The sequence below is a fragment of the Citrus sinensis genome, chromosome 7 (genome assembly GCF_022201045.2).
Source record: "Citrus sinensis cultivar Valencia sweet orange chromosome 7, DVS_A1.0, whole genome shotgun sequence".
NCBI lineage: Eukaryota > Viridiplantae > Streptophyta > Magnoliopsida > Sapindales > Rutaceae > Citrus > Citrus sinensis.
The window spans coordinates 1,858,195-1,881,640 of record NC_068562.1 but is presented as its reverse complement, the minus strand read 5'-3'; the positions used below and the strand labels follow the sequence as shown (position 1 = coordinate 1,881,640).

At 32.7% G+C, this 23,446-nt stretch overlaps 2 protein-coding genes across 2 annotated transcripts; one reads left to right on the top strand and one right to left on the bottom strand.

Annotated features, from left to right (window-relative positions):
- Positions 1 to 9,017: 9,017 nt before the first annotated feature.
- Positions 9,018 to 15,684, top strand: LOC102624361 (beta-galactosidase 3). The gene is made up of 19 exons (XM_006466813.4): positions 9,018 to 9,735; positions 9,839 to 9,934; positions 10,012 to 10,124; positions 10,262 to 10,328; positions 10,497 to 10,589; positions 10,776 to 10,919; positions 11,270 to 11,358; positions 11,451 to 11,556; positions 11,643 to 11,730; positions 12,088 to 12,206; positions 12,310 to 12,474; positions 12,614 to 12,792; positions 12,967 to 13,076; positions 13,154 to 13,263; positions 13,850 to 13,960; positions 14,044 to 14,157; positions 14,240 to 14,442; positions 14,573 to 14,909; positions 14,997 to 15,684. Exons 1-19 carry the CDS (start codon positions 9,565 to 9,567, stop codon positions 15,144 to 15,146), a joined length of 2,565 nt encoding a protein of 854 aa, XP_006466876.1. The 5' UTR covers positions 9,018 to 9,564; the 3' UTR covers positions 15,147 to 15,684.
- A 3,168-nt stretch (positions 15,685 to 18,852) lies between these two features.
- LOC102624646 (thioredoxin H-type) lies at positions 18,853 to 20,759 on the bottom strand. The gene is made up of 3 exons (XM_006466814.4): positions 20,560 to 20,759; positions 19,282 to 19,404; positions 18,853 to 19,189 (listed from the first exon to the last, which is right to left on the bottom strand). Exons 1-3 carry the CDS (start codon positions 20,650 to 20,652, stop codon positions 19,046 to 19,048), a joined length of 360 nt encoding a protein of 119 aa, XP_006466877.1. The 5' UTR covers positions 20,653 to 20,759; the 3' UTR covers positions 18,853 to 19,045.
- Between the last annotated feature and the right edge of the window lie 2,687 nt (positions 20,760 to 23,446).

Genomic DNA, 23,446 nt, shown 5'->3' with positions numbered 1-23,446 from the left:
ATATTCAAGTACGAATAAGCACATCTTTGGAAATCAGCAATAAGAGCTGTAAAAAGAATAAAAAAAGTATCGCGTAAACTCCAAAACAAAATAGACAAAAGTGAAAAATAATAATAATAATAATAATAATAATAATAAATTATTCAACTCACTAAAAAGTGAAAATGTTGTTATAACTTTGTTATTTGGCAAACTAATTGAATTATCCGCTTGCGCTAGGTTCTCATATCTTATTAAACAATGATTGTCAAATGTTTTAATTACTATATGATTAGAAATTCTGATTAATAACTATAGTAGGAGATAAAAAACCTGAACATTTATATACGTTAATAAGTAATGTAAAATATAAGAATAGTATAGATCTTATGCAAATGACATTATATGTATGGTGTATTTACCAATTCAACTATCTCTTGGTTAAAATCAAACCTTAAACTTTAGGTTTAGTTAATGGTGAATAAATTTTGATAGATCAACCACAAAAATTATAAATTCAACCACAAACGTGCAATGACTTTTGCCTCCATAATAAGTGCCGTCGAGCTTGCTTATACGAACAAATTTAAGAAGAATGCATGCCGACGGATATTTGATTACATTTGAATTGATAGATCCCCACACATGCAGTTATCCAAATAAATTTACCAAAACAACACATTATGATTAGAGCATGGAACAACTAATTATTGTTTCTTGCTTAGTTCTGAAGTTAGAGCTATTTACATGTGACCTAAATCAATGTTGCGAGTAATTAGACAATTGTTTCATGCTAAATCATTGTGTGATTCATCTAATTAAATTTTATATTACTAATTCTGGGATGCATCAGTCAATATTTCAATTCCTTTTGTTTCTGGGTGCTAACCTTTTGGATTACAATTTACAAAAGAAACATAACCCAGAACATGGTGATATATATCAGGGAGCTAGACCAGGACAATCTTATATGACGGGCGAAATTATGTTAACCTTTTAAATAACAAAATTAAACAGAATTATGTCAGGGCTCTTAATCCGCCTAGTTAAGCAGGACATTAAAAAAGATGATCTGATTTTTGGTTTTATTGGTTAAAGTGATTATTCGAATGAACTATCAGTTTTATTTCTTAGCGATGAGGCATTTCTTCCTGTTATTAAATGAAACCAATGAGTTTTATCAGAATTTAATGTAACTCTTCTGCTTTCAAACGTTCGAGTCGACTTGATATAACTATGAATTGAAGTACTCCGAAACAATCAGATACTAATTTAGGCTTAAAGAAAATGAAAAAGAAAAACCCGGACACATTTTCTTAAATTGCTTTTAGCAAGGCCCTCAAAATGGCAGGCAAGTACCGTCTGCTGTCATAACCTGTAATGGCACAAATTAATTAAGGTCTTATTTGATATTGGAATACTTTAATTTTTAAATTATAATTACTGTAAAAAAATAAATTTTCTATGATAATTTATAATAAATATAAATTTTGACAAGATTATTAAAAATATAATAAATTTTCTATGATATAAGTAAAAAATTATATCAACATAACTTTCAAAATGCAATAGTTAATATTTAACAAATATTTTAGTGCTATAACTTTTAAGCTTCTGCTGTCCAATCTCAATTTTAAATGCAACATGATTAAACTTTTTTTAGTTTACCGTTATTATTGGCGGCAAATTGGCGTTATAGCAACGGTTTTATTCAAGTTAATCATTTGGATTTAGAGAATTGGAAGAGTGATGGTCCCTCAAAAAGGAAAAGAAAGCAAAAGGATTGCAGAATCCAATCTGCTTTATCGGTGTGGTATGGTTGAAGGAAGAAAAAGGGAGAAACTAGTGGTGACGAAGAGGAGAAAAGCAAAAGATTTTGTGATATAATTATGCCATGGAACCCTGAGACTGAAAATGATAAAAAAAAAAAGAGCCAACACATTGGCCCCCAAAGTGTGAAGAAACTCACCCGTCGCGTATGGATAATCATGAGCATAAAAGGTACATTATATGAGTAAATCTTTATCTTACGTTATGTAATGAAGCATTGGCATCCAATAATCTTGATGAATCAAATTCCTCCACTTTTCATGGCTTTTCTTTTATGGGGGTTTTTTTTTTTTTTTGGTACAACGTCCTTAATTAATTTCATGGCTTTAACGGTAATTACAGACATGTGCTAGTTAATCATTATATCTATCGACGGATATTTACCTACTCAAAACTGTCCTCCTCCATTTTCTACTTTTCTAACGGATAATTTATGTGGCAAATGGATACATAGAGACATCTGAATATTCTATGAGTCACAACTTTTTAAAGTTTTTGATAATTCTCTTGGTATTATATATTTGGATTCTTTTCATTTGTTACATTAAACAAATGTGATGTCACGATCGAATTAATATTCGTCTAATTTGGTTTTAACCCCTATCGAGCATTAAAGAAGCAAAGTTTACACTTCGCACAATAAAGATGCATCCACATTTATAGTATCTAGTCATTTTGATGAACATTTCAATATTTAGTAATAAAAAAAGCAGAGTGAGCAAAAAATACTCAAAAATCTACTTGAATTGAACTTAATTGACTCGGTTTGGTTCTCTAAAAATTGGGAAAAAAAAAGTTGAAAACTTAAATGAATTTTTTAGGATGATTCAAGTTTGAATCAGTTCCAAATTTTTGGGACCGATCATAATTCCACATGGCCCCAATACAAATGATTGATTATTTGTTCTTGTGGAAATAAAAATGTGTGGTTTGAGACTTTGAATCACAAAGTGTTATCATAACAAATTCATTTGGTTTATTAGTTATCCCACAAAATTTGGTTTTTAGGGTGCAAATAGTGAAACAATGTCAATTTCTACGATGTTTAAGTAGAGCCAGCAAAATGGATCATCGGGTCGTATTCGTGTTATGTCAAATTTAGGTCGACTCAGACACGTTCTATTTAATAATCATGTCAAAATATTAAAATTAAAACCCGATACGGAACCCATTTAAGATCTATATATTTAACAAATATTATATATATGTTAAATGTTTTATACATACATATACACGCGCGCGTGCACACACACATATATAAACATGTATGTATGCATGTATATTTTATATCGATATTATAAAATATATGTGTCTTAATATTTTGCACACTTATACTATTAACGTTCTAAATCTATATAATATTGTAAATAAACTATTGTGTATATGTCCATCCTTTTAAAAAAATAAAAAAAGAAAGATTATATCTATTATTTGAGTTTTAATGATAAAAATTTAGAAATTAATTTAAAATAGGAAAAGAGAGGAAAGGAAAGCTTCTGTAGTCAAAAAGTAAAAAAAAGTAAATTTTAAGGAAAGCGCCTTAATTGTCTTGAAATGCTTTTTGACGTTGGTAAAAACACACCAACCAAACCCTAACCAGTGGTCTGAGCCTCCCGTATTTCTGTTTGTGCTGAGTTCGTTTATTTCACGCACAAAGAAGTAGCGTGCAATGGGTAATATCCTAAAATCACGTGCAAGACGCAGGAGCACTTGGTAATGGAATCTTTGTTGGATTGGATCCTATGTCATGTTCATGGCCACGTGGTCGATTTAGCACCTTTGACTTGCATCAGCTTTTTGTTTTCCCATTTTACGCTGGCGATGCGAGCGGAGAGCGGAGAGAATCAGCACGAGACGAGATCAATGGCAATGAGAAAAGAGAAAAAATGAGAGAAAAAAATGGGTTAATTTTAATTTTATTTAATTAAACAGTCGTGATTTTTAAATTACAGTACAATATAGTCTCTATAAATTGAGATTATACAAAACCTATTAATTAAAAATAATATTTATTAATTGATAAATTAATAATCTATTAATTTATGAGTTGTGTTATACATCTTAAATTATCTATTTTAAAAGACATATAAAATAATATGACATTCATGAATTGATTGGCGAGACAATATAATGAATTCACTTGAATTTTGTAAAGAATTATCAATTACTTAATGAATGATACATTATTTAGAATGAAATTTGAGATGTCTATAATTGAGTGTATTTACAATTCAATTAACATATATTTAATCAACCAAAAATTTATTGTACTGTATGATACAATAATTTTGGATTCATAGCATCAACAGTATTTCATAATTTTTTATTACAACCGTAGAATTTTAACTCCAAAACTTCTAATTATAATAAAAAAATACAAATGAAATCCAACATAGATTTAAATTTCAATTAAAAAAAGTAACAATAAAATTATATTTTTAATTTTAGCAAAGTGATATGGTTGGAACCAATTTATTTATTGTTATATAAGTTTTTTTTTTAAATATTATCTTCTTAATTTATCACTTATTAATTTTGCCTATTAACCCATTCTGGATTGTAAAAGAATTTTATGTAATAAAAGTTATTAATTTATCGATTATTAAGTGTCATTTGATAAATATTTATTATTAGAGAGCTGCTACCTTACATTAAATGTAAGGTACAACCCTCTCATTAACGGTAGATTTTAGTAGAGCCCACAAATAAATTGTGTGAGGGAATGTATCTTACTTTGACTTAAGGGAGCAAAATTCTTATTAGTATGACTTGAAGGGTAATTTTTAAAAACCTCCCTTGAGGTTTGAGCTTGTTGCAAATAGATGGCGAGAATTTATTTATTTGTAAAAAACCCTCTACCGTTAGTTAATTTTAACATTGACCGTTAGTTGATTGTGCAAAGACAATATTACCCTTAACAATAGTTTTTAAAGTTCCTACAAAAAGGATAAAATTAAAAACTTAAAAAATCTTCTTTAAATTATTGATATTTCCTTAAAGTTCCTATAAAAAAAATAAAATTAAAAATTTGAAAATGAAATAGTCATAATCTTTATCTATGATATTGTAAATCTTTGAAATTGACAAGGATAAAATTGTCAAAAAATAGGATTTGTGCTTTTCGCGCCAATAATTTTAGTTTTTTTTTAGTTATGTCAGTCTACAAATTATTGTTAAGGGCAATATTGTCTTTGTACAATCAACTAACGGTCAATGTTAAAATTAACTGACGGTAGAGGATTTTTTATAAATAAACAAATTCTCACCATCTACTTGCAACAAACCAAAACCTCAGGAGAGATTTTTAAAAATTACCTTGACTTAAAAATTAAATTAGTTTTATGTACTTTTTTATACGGTAAAATTAAATAATATCTTTATAATTTTTGTTAAAATTGTTATTAAAAGTTGTAGAGTACAGCGTCACTTAGCTTAGACAATTCCTTGACGGCGCTTCAGCAGGATGCCAAGTGGATGAGATATTCCGCTGGGGATTGAAAGGGTAAAATCGACAGCTAGGACTAACGGAAAAGTTTCATACCGACGTTAACGGAAGAGAATCTTAAACGTCGCGAGTCCTCAGCGAATCACAGATGGAAACGTAGTGATGGAGTCTAACGGCGTCTATCTGTCATGTTTAAAGTGATAGATGTCATATTGACATTCACGGTCTCTTTGGTCCTAAGGGCAATCATGCATGACACGAGCACCGACGCTTAGGTTTTGTCACGGGCCCACAAAGAACGACAGCCACGCCTGGGCTACTCCCTGTCACGTGTACCATCACCCACCCGCCAGCCAATCAAGCGGTCGCGTAACTTCTTCGTTTGCTTTCACGATCTCGTTTTGGCCCGCTGGTGGACAGCCCGATCCATCTCCTTAATCATCCCTCCTAAACGTCTCTCTAATAGTAATTAGAAACTTGATCAATAATTACATAAACGGCACCGTCACAGTGCCTCTTTTTTGTCTCTCATAATTTGCTGTCATCGTGACCGTTTAATAATGGGCAGAGAGAAAGAAGATGTGATAAGTGGGGTCCACATGTGTTAGTGCTTTGAGGTAGGTGTTATGTACGGTGCAGAATAGACTTTTGTCCCTTATTAAATAAAATTCTTCCTTCCAATAAAATAAAATTCTTACTTCTGGTAGAATTTCCGGCTCATACATACATACATACGTACATATATATATATAATTCATTCTAATTTAATACGGACGTCGAAATTTTTTATTGAAGTTTCTTAAATTCTAACTTTTGTTATTTATACAATATATATATGCTCTTTGTCCTATCAATATATAACGAAAAACACATCAATTTGATCTTATTATTGAGTTGTTATTTTTTGCGTGAAGAAATAGAATATCGATAATATTTTATCAAAAAAAGTTTTTTATTTTATTTTATTTATTATATAATTTAATGGGACCAATTTCTTCTACTCTGAGTGAAGTTCAAATCACATATTTTTTCTTTTCAGATAAGAAATTTTATCAACTAAATTAAATGATATGTGAATGGAAGCTAAATTAATCTTTGATTGACTTCAAATTCCTCATTTTGTTAATTATTTATTTTATTGGTACTAATAAAATATTAGAATCACACATTTCATCTCTTGCTTAAATTAACGCACTCCCTATTACCGTTTTAAGAAATGAACCATGACTGTTAACTTTTGATTTATAAATTATGTGTAAAACAATATGATCGTAACAAAATCCAAAATTTGTGGGCGGAAGGGACACGACTAAGGAATTGATTGAAAGGCAAACATAAGCTTCTTTTGACGGTCTTTTAGGAAAATGCTGAAACCGAGGTGAGACGAAAGAACCTATTCTATTATGACAAGTGGACACGAAACATTATAGCTTTACGCAACCATATTGGTACATCTTCGCACATGAAAACATCTTAATTGAAAGAGAATGACGCAGTGCTCCGTGTTATGCCCACCCCTACTCAGTGGATCTCCATAATAGAACGATATATAGGGTTCAGTTACGGTACAACGGTGATACGGTATCACTGTTGTATTTAGTCGTTGGATTCACTTGAATAAATAAATTTAGTGGAATCTAACAGTGGTACCATACCACCGTTGCACCATAATTTTCTCCCCATATATAACCAACATTTCTTTTTCTCTTCTTTTCCCTTTTTTTTTTCAATCTTCATATAATGTCTCGAGCAGGCCAGGCTGCAGTCTAGTAATTTCTGAATACTATTCGGTACATTTTAATTAAATTAATGACTGGTTGACATGCATAATATTTAATTCCAGTGCAGTGGCTGACCAAACTCTATGACTATAAATATAAAACTCCGAAATCTGCGGTGAGAGTTGGGTGACCAATTGAAGTAGGGGTTAGATTTGCGAACATGGCCCCATTGTCTCGGGTCTCCGTCCATTTCGCCGTTGAAAGCTATAAATTATAAACGAAAGCAAAAGACAAACAAAGTGCAACGATACATAAAGGAACCTAGCTAACCCACTTCATTAAAACCGAGCCAACCCACTTAATTATCTCGCTTTGTTAGCTAATGCCCACGCACCTACACCAGTTTTGTGATCTGCTCAAAGCATGCCACGTGGGGACTTATTGTGAGCAATTAAAGATAGTGACCGATTATCTAATCTGTCTCAGTTGACTCTAATCACACTTTCTAAATCTGCATTGGTTCGATGAAAAAGCACAAGCGATGTGATAAAGTATGCACGATAGCATTATTATAATGTAAAGTTAGAGCCTCTGGTAATGCGACAACAAGAAAAGAGCATCTTTACATTCTCCATCTCTCAATTTTGAGGTACATTATACTGTAACTATCGTACAGTTTTTTTTATCATTAATGTATTAAAGCAACATTAATGATCATTTAATTAAAAAAAGCAAACATTAATTACTTTCTGCATTTTTTTTCTTTTTCTTTTTCCCGGCTGAATATACGGTTTTCACATGGATAGCTGGTTAAATGGCAAACAAAATATTGGTGACATAACCATGTTCTTGTTAAAATTAATAATTAGAATATTAATTCGTTTAGAAGGTTCCTCTCAGTCTACACTGATACGCTGCACCGCTGAGAAAATAAATACTACACCAGGCAGCAAATAATTTTCTTTTGGCCAATAGATACTTATCATGCATATATATATATATATATTACTCTATTTTATTTTTCTTAAAAAATTAAAAATATCGTTGAAATGTCTCTGTTAGATAAATTTTAAAATTATTAAAGAAGAACGCAATTGAATATTATTGAATGGAAGTGACAGCTAGTGGGTTGGACAAAAATCAAAGAGATACGAGATCTAATGAGAGACCAAAAAAAAAAAAAAAAAAAAGGAGATGGAGAACCTTCATTTGGGAAGATGAATTGAGACAAATATAGTCACTATGCAGTGCAAGATTTTTTTTTTATTTTTTTAATATGTGTGTATGTTTTGTAGAAGGAAAAAAAAAGGTTACTCAAAATCTGAAAGATTTAACTAAAGCACTTGGAAAAAATACAATTGAATTTTTTGATTGAGAGATAAAGCTGCTAGTGTATTCTAGCTTTATTGATAATTTTTTCCCCTTAAAAAAATAAATAAAAAGTAGAAAAAAGGAGATGGATTTGAGGGAAGGATGGTTGCGTAGGAGGACTCCAGCGTCCGTGTTCGGCTGGAAGTGTTAATTGTGGACCATTGAAAGACCCGAGCCAAGACAACAGCAGCAATTGAAGCGTTCCATCTAACATTTTTCTTGTTGTTACTATAATGCCCCTGGTCAGCGATCATATTGACGAGTCAAACCCCCTTCAAAATGAATCGTATAATATATGAAGACCACTGTCGGCTGCGGAGGCTTTCTGGAATAGTATTAGGTTAAATTTGCCCCTTATTGTTGATGCACATGTCCTGCTTTGGTGCTGAGCATCCGTGGTATGAAAAAGAGTATATATATATATATATATATATATGACACTTCGAATATTTAAAAAAAAAAGGGGTTAAAATTTGGAATACGGAAAACTTTAAAAATATAATTGTATTTAATGTTTTATAGCATTATTTACAGTGTAGATGAATCTTGTAGCATATACTTTTTGATAAACACTAGTTCATGCAAAGATTGATTAATTTCTGAGTTAATAAGAGAGAACCCAGATACCAAGATCATAAAAAACAGCCTCCCAAAGCATCCTTTAATTAGCTTTACTGATTTCTGTTAACGCGTGCCGGACACTCGCCAATAAGATCACAGGTTTCCTCTTAATCCGACTAAGAACAAGCTGTTAAAAGGTAGTCAATTTTATTTAACTGTTTGTGGGTCGGTTGTTGTCGTCGGGTCGCAAATTTTTACTGCGGCTCACTCTCAGGTCTTAAGGCAAAGCCACGCAGTCATCACAGTGGACACATGTGTGAAGTGAGCGAGTGAAAGCTGTACTGTCTTTGTTGTGTTCTCGTCTGTAATAATGTACAGATTGTGGATATCGAAATCACTTATAAATAAATTAGTTGTCTGCTCAGAGTTTCAGTCCCCAGAGTAAAGTAAGGCAACCGCAATGGACCCTCTATAGCTCTTGCCTTACGACATTAAGCCAAGTAGACCTCCACGACCGTCACGCCCCTTCTCACGCTCTATCATTTCTTTTTCTTTTAATCTTTAGCTTTCAATTTTCCCTCCACCGCCAATCTAGAAAAACCAGAGTTTTGTTTTTTTTGGCTTGTGAGCAAGCGAAGCTGAGATTGAAGAGGAAAAATGGCAGCTTTATTTGTTTACAGGATGCTCATTGTGTTTTGCCTGAGCTTGTGCTTGTGTTGTCATCATATACATTGCAGTGTCACCTACGATAGAAAGGCTTTACTGATTAATGGGCAAAGAAGAATCCTTTTCTCTGGTTCTATCCATTACCCAAGAAGCACCCCTGACGTAAGCAACGGTTCTTTTGCCGTTTGTGTTGTGTGTCTTTCTTTTAAAATATTAATGTTTCTGGTTTCTGATTTCTTTTGTTGATTATGAATTTTGGTGACAGATGTGGGAAGATCTTATACAGAAGGCAAAAGATGGAGGTCTTGATGTGATTGAAACTTATGTTTTCTGGAATGTGCATGAGCCGTCTCCTGGAAATGTAACTTAAACCTTACTTGTTTTCTGTTTTCAATCTTCTTTATTCTTGGTTTCTAATTCCTTCTGTGTGGATTGCAGTATAATTTTGAAGGGAGATATGATCTGGTCAGATTCATCAAAACGATAAAAAAAGCTGGGCTTTATGCTCATCTTCGCATTGGACCTTATGTTTGTGCTGAATGGAATTTTGGGTACTCACAACAATCTAGATCTATATTTCCCTCTTTGCTTATTTCCCCCATCTTTGGTTTCTTGTTTCACTTTTACTAATTTAGTCATTTACATTATTATTTTGCTGCTAATATTTTTCTGTATGTGGCATGTGTAGAGGATTCCCTGTCTGGTTAAAGTATGTCCCCGGCATCAGTTTCAGAACAGACAATGAACCCTTCAAGGTCAATTTTTCTTTCTTCACTTGGATGAATTACTTTTATTTTTTATTTTTTAATATTTGTTATTTTTTTCCTTCTTTGAACTGCATGACAAAATCAAAATGTGAGTAAAATTACAAAACCTCTTGAATTATATGCTGTTTAGTGTAACACCATTAAAAATAATTGCAGAGGGCAATGCAAGGCTTCACTGAAAAGATTGTGAATCTGATGAAGAGTGAAAATTTGTTTGAGTCCCAGGGCGGCCCCATTATCCTCTCTCAGGTTGTTTTCCTGGGGTTTTTGTCTTTTCTATTTTCACGCATTTTCTTTACTAGTGTATTTTATTTTACAATTTGCTTTTGATTTGGATATTTATTGCTCTAATAATTTAAATTTCTCCCAGCTAGATGGATTTAGTTACCCTGGTCATTAAGATTTTTTTTTTGGGGCCTTTTCTGGTCGGTGCAGATTGAGAATGAGTATGGGGCACAAAGTAAGCAGCTTGGGGCTGCAGGGCATAATTATATGACTTGGGCAGCCAAGATGGCTGTTGAAATGGGAACAGGAGTCCCCTGGGTGATGTGCAAGGAAGAAGATGCCCCAGATCCAGTGGTGAGTAGACTCACACTTAAAGCATCAGAGTTGTATTCTGTATTTAGCTTTCTCTGCTCTCTGTTACATATAAAATATAAGAGTCTTGATTAGTTATGATATCCTTTAGTAGTTGTTCTTTTTGCCATGTGCTTTCATGTTTGAAGAACAGTGAAAGTAACTTAGCATTAGAATGGATTAATGTGACAACCCTAAAACTTAGCATTAGAATGGATTAATGTGACAACCCTAAAACTTAGCATTAGAATGGATTAATTTGACAACCCTAACAGAAGGAACTTGTAAGTAGTTGTTTTGAAAAATAATTCAATCTTGTGGTGATGAGTTTGTATCCCATCTTCGTGTAACAGATAAATTCATGCAATGGTTTTTACTGTGATGCATTCACTCCAAACCAACCATATAAGCCTACAATATGGACAGAAGCTTGGAGTGGCTGGTATGTGTGTATTTTTGTTTTGCTTTGTAACTTCAAATTAAATTTAATATAAAATTAAAATTTACTGATGCATTTCTTTCTTTCATGTGAAGGTTTACTGAGTTTGGTGGCCCCATTCATCAACGTCCCGTTCAGGATTTGGCATTTGCAGCTGCACGATTCATACAGAAAGGAGGATCCTTTATTAACTATTACATGGTTGGTCTTTTTACCATAGAATTCTTCCTTGGTATGATGCAGTTGACAATGTGAGAAGATAATCCATTCCGTTGTATGTAAAACAGTATCATGGAGGGACCAATTTTGGACGCTCAGCTGGAGGCCCTTTCATCACCACCAGCTATGATTATGATGCGCCAATAGATGAGTATGGTAAGAAATTAGGTTCCAAAGCTTATCTCCAAATTGCTGATGTTTTTAAGTTGCTCTTGCTTAAATGATTAACCTGTCCAAAATAGTAAAAGAAAGAAATAGAAAAGACTGAAGGATTTGATGGTCAATAAGATTTGAAATTGTGACCAATATGGATCTGTCAAACCGCTCATTTTTGCTAATAAATATTTTATTATGCAATATTTAATTTTCTTTTTGGACAATGTGTATTGCAAAATCCATACTTTACCACTTGCAAGATAGCCGTGGACATTGCTGATATTTATTATCATATTGATATACTGCTCACCTGAAATTTGGAAATGTAGCTAACTGCCTTACTGCAAAACTTGATAGGTCTGATAAGGCAGCCAAAGTACGGTCATCTGAAGGAGCTTCATAGGGCTATTAAAATGTGTGAGCGAGCTTTGGTTTCTGCCGATCCTATTGTTACTTCATTGGGAGGTTTTCAACAGGTCTTCCTTTGTAACTTGAACACCTCATCACCCTACCCTCTGGTTTGAAAGTTGTGTCATTTAATAAATTTACTAAATCCCATCATTTGTTGTCATTTTCCAGGCTCATGTATATTCCTCAGAATCTGGCGATTGCGCAGCTTTTCTCTCAAACTATGATACAAAGTCTGCTGCAAGGGTGTTGTTCAATAACATGCACTATAACTTGCCTCCTTGGTCCATCAGTGTCCTCCCTGATTGCAGAAATGTAGTCTTTAATACTGCTAAGGTATTCAAATTTAAAACTTAGAGAAAAATGGAATCTTTAGTGAAAATTTACAGTAGATGGCAGATGAGCCCACTCAGGACTGATATCTTCTATGTTCATCCGCTAGCTAAATGATAATCTTCTTGTTCCTCCTTTTCAGGTTGGAGTTCAGACATCACAAATGGAAATGCTGCCAGCAAACGCTGAGATGTTCTCATGGGAGAGTTATTTTGAGGATATCTCTTCACTGGACGACAGCTCGACCTTCACCACTCAGGGTCTTCTGGAGCAAATAAATGTAACTAGGGATGCTAGTGATTATCTTTGGTACATAACTAGGTGAGACTGAACCCCAAGTCACTGTACATGCCTCACTAATGTTAATATTTCAGTGCTTCTTTATTATTTCTTCTTTTTACTTTTGATGAGTTTAATTTTTTCAGTGCTTGAAGATTATTCAGATACTTTGCTGTTACATGCATGTTTAATAAATTCCATTCTCTCTGTGACCAGTGTTGATATTGGCTCATCTGAATCCTTCCTGCATGGAGGGGAACTCCCCACTCTCATTGTTCAGTCGACTGGCCATGCTTTGCATATTTTCATTAATGGGCAACTTTCAGGTATATTATTTTTGCCATAACTTTAGAGAGTGCCCTTCCATCTGATTAGAACTGTGGATTAACATGCATTGCTACAGGTTCTGCCTTTGGAACCAGAGAGGCTAGGAAATTCATGTACACTGGCAAGGTGAACCTGCGAGCAGGAAGAAACAAAATTGCACTGCTGAGCGTTGCTGTTGGATTGCCAGTTAGTTCATCTTCCTTGCATTCTTTAAATTAATTTACTCTTCCTTTTTCCTGCAAAATTTGGAAATTTCAGTGATGGAAATAGTAATTTATACGAGGCACTGTTTACAACCATGTATTAAAGACCAAAGAGATTGGAGACTCTCGAACCCGTGCCTGTTACCATAGACCATATCTGAACCTATGATAACTTGGCCAGTCCATGCTTTTTTTAGTTGGTGGAGTTTAGCTAATTAAAAAGATGATTTATAAGAAAATTGGTGGAAAGTAAGCTATCATAAACACACTGTAAATTTTTGGTATTCAATTTAATAAATTATGCAATCCTTGTACTTCTCACATGGACTTCCCTAACGTTTGATAGTAAAAGGTCCTACTTTGTGTATGAAGGAAGAAAGAAAATTACTACCTCACAAAATGTTCTGTTTGAGTAGAATTTTAATCTGTAGGACATTTTATTAAAGGGATAAAAGAAAGCCATTTCCAGTTTTATTAAAGGCACAAAATGGAAGATCAGAGAAGATGATGACAGTTTTAACCATTTTGATTTTATTGCAAAACTGATAATGATTTTTGTCATCATGAAGAATGTGGGGGGACACTATGAGACTTGGAACACAGGAATCCTTGGCCCAGTTGCACTACATGGCCTTGATCAGGGAAAATGGGACTTATCCTGGCAGAAATGGACTTATCAGGTCAATAATTCTTACTTCTGTAGTTCTTATTTTTCTACCATTGATTTTCAGAGTATTCTCATTATGGCTGTCTCCTTGAACAGGTTGGTCTAAGAGGAGAGGCTATGAATCTTGTGTCTCCAAATGGTATCTCTTCAGTTGAGTGGATGCAGGCATCATTGGCTGTACAAAGGCAGCAGCCATTGATGTGGCATAAGGTATAAAACAGAAAATGACAGTTTGTAATTCTGGTGGATAATTCTTGTTTATGAAATCCAACCATGTTTCTTAATTTTGTAGGCATATTTTAATGCACCTGAAGGTGATGAGCCTTTAGCTTTGGACATGGAGGGTATGGGCAAGGGTCAAATATGGATTAATGGCCAAAGTGTTGGCAGATATTGGACTGCATATGCTAAGGGAGATTGCAATGGTTGCAATTATGTTGGAGGATATAGACCTACAAAATGTCAACTAGGTTGCGGGCAACCAACCCAAAGATGGTAACTATTCATACAGCAGAATTGCATGACAATATTTGTACTGTATGTAAAACACCAATATAACGTAATGACCGAGAAGTGATAAATCTCCTTCAAAATAAATTCAGCGCTGACAAGATTTTATTTCCAGGTACCATGTGCCTCGCTCTTGGTTGAAGCCAACACAGAATTTTTTAGTCGTTTTTGAAGAACTAGGAGGTAATCCATCAAGAATTTCTCTTGTCAAGAGATCAGTAACCAGTGTTTGCGCTGAGGTTGCTGAGTACCATCCAACTATCAAGAACTGGCACATAGAAAGCTATGGAAAACCAGAAGAGTTCCACAGCCCCAAGGTTCACTTGCGATGTAGTCCAGGACATACCATTTCATCCATCAAATTTGCAAGCTTTGGAACTCCTTTGGGAACTTGTGGTAGTTACCAGCAAGGACCTTGCCATTCTCCCACTTCTTATGACATCTTAGAGAAGGTATTCATCACTGCTCTCATATCTTCCGTACAGTGAGTTATGCTTCATACCCATTTCTTACCTTGTAATGGATTTTAAACTTCACAGAAGTGTGTCGGGAAGCAGAGATGTGCAGTCACCATATCAAACAGTAACTTTGGCGTAGACCCATGTCCAAATGTGTTGAAGCGATTATCAGTTGAAGCTATATGTTCTCCTACAACGTCAACAACCATGCAACCCAACTGGAGGGGTTAACCATCGCAAGGGTGGAACCGCTTGTTGAGATCGCATCAACTGAATTAACTATAGGCTACCACCTTGAGAAACAATGAAGAAAGAAATAAAAGGAAGAGTACAGGGGAAAAGTTTTCTGTTGTTAGATAGGTAAAGCGCCATGGCCTTTCAAATGTAGAGAAGCTCTGGCTAAGAAAGTTTGATTGTAGGCAGCTAGTTCTTAATTTAAGTGGGGTAAGTGGACTTTATTGTAAAATAGTGCCTGTTACGTTGGATAGATAGGTGAGAGTTTGTTGGAGTCACAAGGGGTCCTGCATTTGGGATCCTAAGTGAATTTCTAGTTTCGAAGCCTAGTCCCTGGCCTTTTAACCGGAAATGGGATCTGGGAAAGTGGTGAGTTCCATTGGTGTGACTTGTTTTTGCTTTTGGTATCAACGGGGAAAAATTATGCCCCAATTAGGGTTCATGTTGGGAGCGGATCCTAGTATGAGCATTGTTTCAAGGTTATTTACGTTTCTGATGTAATGAGAAAGAGCCCATTGTCTCGTCTGTTAATTTATATTTCAAAGTGTTCCTCCTTTTATTAATTAGACAAATGAGGTGATTTATTTCAAAAATTAAGATAAGGCAGCGAGTGAATCTGTTACAAGGCCATACTAATACCATCCAAAGTCGAAGTACTAATAGACAGTCCAAAAGAATAAGAGTAAGGTAGCGTTTGTTTTTTAACTTAATAACTTAAAGTGATTTAATTTAATTAATTAAGTTAATTAGAGGTGTTTGCTTTCATAACTTAATGAGACTTTTTAGATAATTTTAACTTAATAAAAATAAATTAATTTTTTTGGCTTTTTACTTAACGGAGAAATTTGAATTAATTCAATTACTTACTAATGTAAAAAATATTTATGTTTTATAATTTATTTTTCATGTCTATTCCAAAACTCACCCATAGATATTTACTCCACATAAAAATATCCCTGTTTTTTTTCTTATATTATATACGATAAAATTTGAAATTTATGGTATTTTATATATTAAAATTCTAAAATAATTATGTATTCACTTGAATATAGTTTTACTTATAAATATTAAAATATTATGGTATTTAATATATTATTTATTTGACATTCAAATTTAATAAGGATACAAATGTAAAAGTATATATTTTCAGCTTTTTCAGTTTAAAAAAACAAATAACTTAATACTTATTTTCTGAGATTCAGACGAAAAAATAAATATATTATTCAGATTCAGATATTCAGATCCATTCAAAATTCAAACTAATTTAGACATATTCATATTTCAGATAAAAAAAATAAACGCCACCTAAATTTCTAAATCCTGTTGCAATTGGATCACAAGTCAGGTCAAGTATAGACATGTGGATAGTTTTTAAGCACGTAGAAAGATGAATATGATATTAATTCGCTTTTGAACTCTTGAAAAACTTCGTCTGCTGTACTATTTGCGCTTTGACATCCAATGTCGTCGAAGTTATGTGGAGATTTTTGCGACGAGGCCACAGAACGACGAACTCTCCAAGTGGAAGACATGAAAAGACTGCAAGTCAGTGTCCTCTCTAGAGCCCTCAACTCAATAGTGCAGATGCACCTCCCCCGCACTTTTTAACGGGAATTCGGATTCCAAACAAAACAAGGGAACAAATAATGATAGCCACGGCACGGCCCACAAAACATCGGCCTATAAGAGCCCGTGGACTGACTGCACGAGCCTGTTTGTGCCGTGCTAAAAAATAACCCATCAATTTTTTTTTTCTTTAAACCCATGTCTAACATGTCTAAAAAAATTCATGTGTCTAGCATGTTTTATTTAAGCCTACGTGTTTGGCGTACTTTTTTAGGTTCATCAGTCTAATAATAATAATTTCATATATCATAGTAGTGATTAATTAAAAATAAAATTACAATCCTATAACAACAATTACACCTAATTTTATTTAAACTACTAATATTATAATTGCACTTGAACTCTATTGAATGAAAATATAATTTTTAATTTATCATAAAAATATTTCGTCCATAATTTTATTTTATTTTTTGCATAAATATGAAAAATATTTCATTCACAAATGAAACATATCTCCATTAACTATTAACTAAGTTATGATTTTATAAATGAAATATTAATGTCGTAAGATTTTTTATTTATCATTTATCAATTATAAAATCATGATATTTATTTATTTATTCATTTAATAAATTATAAACATAAAAAAATTAGAATATTTATTTAAACTAGAACTTAAATTAATTTTAAAAAGCCTATGCTAAAAAATATATTAACAAAATTTAATTTCAAGATATTTGTAAAATCATAATATTTTATATTTATTTTTCATTAAAAAATTTTACTTTGATATACTTTAGCTCATGTGTTATTGATGGCCCGCGAGCCATGTGCCAGCCCACCAATGAAGCGTGCTTATTACGTATTTTTTCGCGTGCCATGTTTTGACTCATCTTTAATCGTGCTGTGCTTTTAAGGTCCACGTGCCTAAAATTATAGGCCCGACACAACCCACGTGAGTGCCGTACCGCGTGCCCAACCGAAACGTGCTCGTACTGTGCCCGTGCCGCCTAGCCCACTGGCCATCTTTAGGAACAAATGAAAAAATCCGCCATTCTTTCTAGGTCTCGATGATTTGAACATTAGAATCAATTTGACAAGTCAAGAATCATGCTTTATCGGTTGCTACAATGCTACTTGATAGTTGATACTAGTTACAAACTAAGGGTGTGTTTGGTTGGAGGATTAAAAGAGGGGATTAAACTTCTTCTTTTTTTAATTTTATCATAGTCTCATGTTTGGTGCAGTCAAGAGTATTAGGATTTAGTTATCCTATGCCCACAAGCTAATCTCAATTTTGTAAAGGAAATTATCCCAAGGGGGGTCATGGGATTAGTTAGTATTAGATTATATTGATAACTCAATTAAACATAATAATTTATAAATTTTAAAATTATAGTAATACGTGATAAATGTAATAAAATATTAATTTTAATAATGTAAATGATAAATTATACTAAAAATCATTATTAATTTCATATTAAATTAAAATTCTGTTTTAATTTATTTAATTATTAAATATTTTTATAATTTCAAAGTTACATTATAAATTAATTATTAAAAATATAATTTTTTAAATAAAATAATAGATTATTGAATAAAAATAATAAAAATATCATAAATATATTTAACAAAATAAACATGATTTAAATTATGATTTATATTTCATTAATATCATAGATGTTGATTTGTATAATTAATAATTCAAAATTTTAGTTTATAATAATATTAATAATAATAACAACTTGTAAATTCTAATATTATAATAATTAATATAAGACATGATTATTTATAGTTCAATCTAATATTGTACTAAACACAACATGATTGTTTATAGTTCAATCCAATATTGTACTAAACACATCACAATATTATATATAATCTAGTATTATCCAATCCAATCTTATCTTATCCAATACGATTCAATCCAATCTTATCTTATCCAATATGATCCAATCCAATCTAATCTAGCATACCAAATGAGCCCTAATAACTTTCTAAAAGCTGGTCAAAGTATAGCACAATACCAAGTATGGGACAAGAAGCTGTCATGCATGTCTTATCATATCCCAGGAACACACTCAACAAAATATGAGTCACTCTCAATATCAAAATTAGGTTCAACAACAAAGAACGATCTACCCCAAATATGAAATTAAATTATTGTAAAGACCACAGTATGAGCTTCATAGAACAGTAAATTACGGAATATTCAAACACACAAACAAACACAATCCCATAACCACTCTAATAAGTAAATTACAGACTGATAGCATATATTGAGGTCTATAGCCTCTAAAGCCAAAAGGCAGGAGGATAGTTATAACTTATTAGGCAGAGGCAGTTGCCAGATGCTTGGCAATAGTCTGCTGCAGTTCCTCTTTCTTTGATCCAACCACCTTGTCCACAATCTTCCCCTCTTTCAGGAACATGAAAGTTGGCATGGCCTCCACTGCCCAGTCAGTGGCAACACTCTACAAAACAAGAAAATCAACCAAAAAAAAAAAAAAAAAAGTTTAATTGAAAAGTTATATATCCTAAGAAATTGTATACAATTGTTTCTTACCTTCAGTTCATCCACATCAACCTTCAGAAACAGGACATTAGGCAGTTTCTTGGCCAGCTCTGCCAAGAAAGGAGCAATGAAACGGCATGGTCCGCACCACGAAGCAGTGAAATCAACAACAACCTGTATCAATGAAGGAGCTCAGGCAATGCCAAACAACTGCTAACAGCAAAACCATCAATTATAATCAAATGAGTAGTGCTACACATCCCAAATTTTTTATCCCAAAAAGTTATCCCAAATGATGTTGCATTTATCAATTGGTTGGTGAGATAATACAATTAATTCACTTAGATCTTGTAAAGAATTATCAACCACTTAATTAATGACACATCACTTGGTATCAAATTTGAGATAAAAGATTTGGGATGTCTATCATTACTCTAATCAAATATCCACCACTACTAACAAAAAGAGGTCCACCCCACCAATAAAAACCGGCGTGACACAATACTACTATGACCATTGACTAAACAGTACTTGAAACAGTCCAAAAAGAATATAGTGTAATTAGCAGACTATGTCAAGTGAGGTAAATACAAGTAGGCAGTGCCACAAATATCGTCACTTCGGGCATGGCTAGGGCCTCATCAGACGACATTTAATACAAAAGCTTTAAAAATCATTTTTTTCTATTCATTTGGAACATGAATAGCGCAGTTCACAGAGCATATATTATGCCTAATCACCATTACAGTGCCTAAATCAATCCCATTAAAATGGGATTCATTAGGGGAAGCAAAATCTGAATCCAAACTGCTCATATTATTGCTCAACAAAAGCAAATCTGAAAAACCAACTTGGACAGAACAGGCAAAAAGCACATAAAGCAAATACCTTTATAAAAAGACATATCAAATTCAAAACCAAACATAAATGCCGTGCTTCTCAAACAAAGAATATCAAAATGAATTCTCTTTTCTCTATTCATCTACCACACGACAGATCATTCCTATTCCAACATAACAATCAAAACAGATAGAATTGAGACCTCAAAATTTAATCATTTTTCAACAATCAAAAACAATTTTTCCTGGCGTAAGATAATATGAACTGGTTTTCAATTTAAAACTAACGTTAATATTAATCACGTAAAAAGAAAAAATTAAAAACCGGTCAATATCGAAAGGGAGTATAAGCAAATGAAAACAAATCAGATCCACAAATATATAGAATCAGCAACAACCAAAACAATAATCAAGTTGCTCTTTTTTTATTTTTTTTAAAAAAAGGAGAAAAATGAAACAAAAGGAGAATGAAAAAGAACAGGCGGACTACCAGCTGTTTGGTTTCATTGCTCTTCTGGAGCTGCTCGTTCCAGGCCTCAACGGTGTGGCACCCGATGACTTGTCCCTCTTCTGCTGCTGCCATTTCTGCTTTCCGCGGTTATTACCACCACTACTCCACCCAACGATACTTCTATTCTCTCCCTCGCTTTCTTGCTCTTGGTGATTTGCGTATGGGGTTTCTTTCTCGTGTGCACCGCTGTCTCCATTAAATATGCAAATTAGTTTTGGGCCTTTTAAAATTACCCCTCTGAGTACTTGCTATTAACGAATTTGCCATTCTAATTGATTTCTCATGGAACTTCCCAAATGGAAGGTTATACATTTTACGGTTCCAGTGCGTTTAAAATTAAAGTTGGATAGTTGTATTTTAAAATCTATAGTATTAAATTATTTGATAAATATTTATTGTTATATCTTGGAAGTTATGTTAATATGATTTTTTACTTGTATAATAAAAAATTTATTATATCTTTAATAATTTTATCAAAATTATTATTTAAATTTTATATTTATTATATATTACTAACTTTTATTTTATAATTACAGTTTTTTTTCCACAACAAAACCCATCAATCCCAAACGCACCCTATATGTGTTAAATATTCCCATTTTAAGTATATGATAAATAACATAAACTTTTTGTTTGATAACTTAATATTCGGGGGAATTGTCTTTGAATCCTCAAATAATGTATTGTAGGGTAGATTTTGAACTAATCACTTTTAGAAATAATTTGATTACATGTTTCATGTTTGGTAACTTAAAATTCACTTCTCAATTGACTTACGGTATATGTTTGGTTGCAAGTGTATATTAAAATGACTGAAATGGAAATTTTATTTTTTAAGATTTCTAGGAAATATAATTTAGAGCTTTAAAAAAATTTTAAAATAATTAATTAGTATTGCTAATTAATGAAATGATTTTCCATGTATATGATTACATAATGAATTTGTGGGAGATCACGTAATAATTATTGTTAATCAATAAAATAGTATCACAATTAGTGACATTCCACATTTCACATCATTAGGTAATTTAAGATAATATTTTTTGTTTATCGTTACTGTAATATAAAAATACCCTGCCCTAACATAATATGTAGCTAATGGTTTTGTGGGGTTGAGAAGGGTAGTTTCACCTTTCTCCCCTGATTTTGGGCATATTTTCAGTTAAAATGCCAATATAATTTTATTAGTAAAAAATATTTGTTAGGTCTAAAAGGGCAAAATTGTAATAGCGCAGACTTTAAAAAATAAAATTAATTCGTAACTCTATCTTAATGGAGCATATTCAATTCTATACGATATATAAAAATTGATTAACTTTTTGTTAATTTTTTTTTATTCTTTTCTTCCTTCTTACTCTTTCGTCATTTTCTTTCTTTTTCTTCCTCCTTTTTCCTTCACTTTATTCTCCTTCTCATTCTTTACGTCATTTTCTGTCTGTTCACGTTCATTTATTTTTGTCCTTTCTTCTTCTTTTTCTTCTTCCACTATCTCTTCTTTCCTTCTGACAACAGCAGTCGGCGACACTGCGGTCTGCCGCGTCGGTAACCGCTAATCGAAGCCGTCGCCTCTAACGCTAGCTCTCCACCACATTACAATTTCTTTTAGGTTTGGGATTTTCTTTTGTTTGTTTGGGAGTATTTCTTCCGTTTCTGTTTTTCTTTTTTGGGTATATATATAATTATATACGAGTTCAGATTTTTTTTTTAAAATAAAGAAATTAGAACAGAAAACAAAAAAAAAAAGAATCTAATTCTTCCCCTCTCACTTCTTTCGTTGTTTGGTCATTTTTTTCCTGTTAACCCCAACCAAAACCACCCGAAATCCTCCCTCCACACACAAGGTTCTGGCGGCAATTGAGGATGAATCAAGGACGGAAGAAGGTCGTTTTTTGGTCGGTAGTTGCTGGCGAGTGGTTTGACGGTGACGTTTGGTGAAAGGGACGGCGGAATTGCGGTGATGGGAGACGGTAGTGGTAATTTGGTAGTGGCTAGGGTTTCTGAATGAAAAAAAAAAAATTCTAGTTTAAACGGCAAAAGAATATTTGGTATCTGAAATTTGGTTTTTTTCATTTTTTTTTTCAGGATTCTTGAATTTTGTTTTTTTTCAATTTTATTTTTTTAACAGATAATCATTATGAGACAGTGGTGAAGAAGTGATGGGGTTTAAAATTGCTTGATGCTATAATTAATTTTGGCAGAAAATAAAGAAAAGAAAATGGAAAAAGTGAACGCATAAGATGAAGGAATTAGCCAAAATTAAAAGAAAAAAGCGAAAAAGAAATTGGTTCTCTCTTACTTTACAAAGAAGTGAAGAATACAAAAGTTAAACCATTTGGGGACAAAAGTGAAATATATTGAAACATTGGGATATGTGTTAAAGTTTATTATTGAAACGAAATATTTAGGTATGTGTTGAAATTAATTTATATAAAAGAAATGAGTTTTGGCTTTTTAATTAAATAGTTGATCATTAAGAAAATTTACAAATCCTATTTTATCCTTTGAACTGCCAAAGGTAAATTGAAAGTTTCATATTCCAATTTTTGTCCAATAATGGAAATGGGATGATATCTTTGCTTCTTTTCCCTCTTAGCCACTATTGGCAACTTCGTAAGATTCACGCGATATCAATGTGATTCATTTTTTTTTTTCTTTTTCTTTTCCCTTTTTATTTTTTTATTTTTTATAAAGTCTACGTGATTCGTCTCTTTATATAAATAGAGCTAAAGTGACTGGCACAAACTATTTAGCCGCTCTGGTATAATGTTAAAATAATTTGTTCGTCCACTACCAAGGTAAGTCGACAAATTGTTAGATCGGCAACTGACAAAGAGACGTTTGAAAAGAAAAAGGAAAATTCAATTCT

Coding starts and splice junctions, on each gene's coding strand:
- LOC102624646 (XM_006466814.4), bottom strand. CDS start 20,652: ATGGCAGCAGCAGAAGAGGGACAAGTCATCGGGTGCCACACCGTTGAG. Junction 19,405..20,559: donor GCAATGAAACCAAACAGCTG/GTAGTCCGCCTG, acceptor TCATTGATACAG/GTTGTTGTTGATTTCACTGC. Junction 19,190..19,281: donor TTGATGTGGATGAACTGAAG/GTAAGAAACAAT, acceptor CTTGTTTTGTAG/AGTGTTGCCACTGACTGGGC.
- LOC102624361 (XM_006466813.4), top strand. CDS start 9,565: ATGGCAGCTTTATTTGTTTACAGGATGCTCATTGTGTTTTGCCTGAGC. Junction 9,935..10,011: donor ATGAGCCGTCTCCTGGAAAT/GTAACTTAAACC, acceptor TGTGGATTGCAG/TATAATTTTGAAGGGAGATA. Junction 12,793..12,966: donor TATCTTTGGTACATAACTAG/GTGAGACTGAAC, acceptor CTCTGTGACCAG/TGTTGATATTGGCTCATCTG.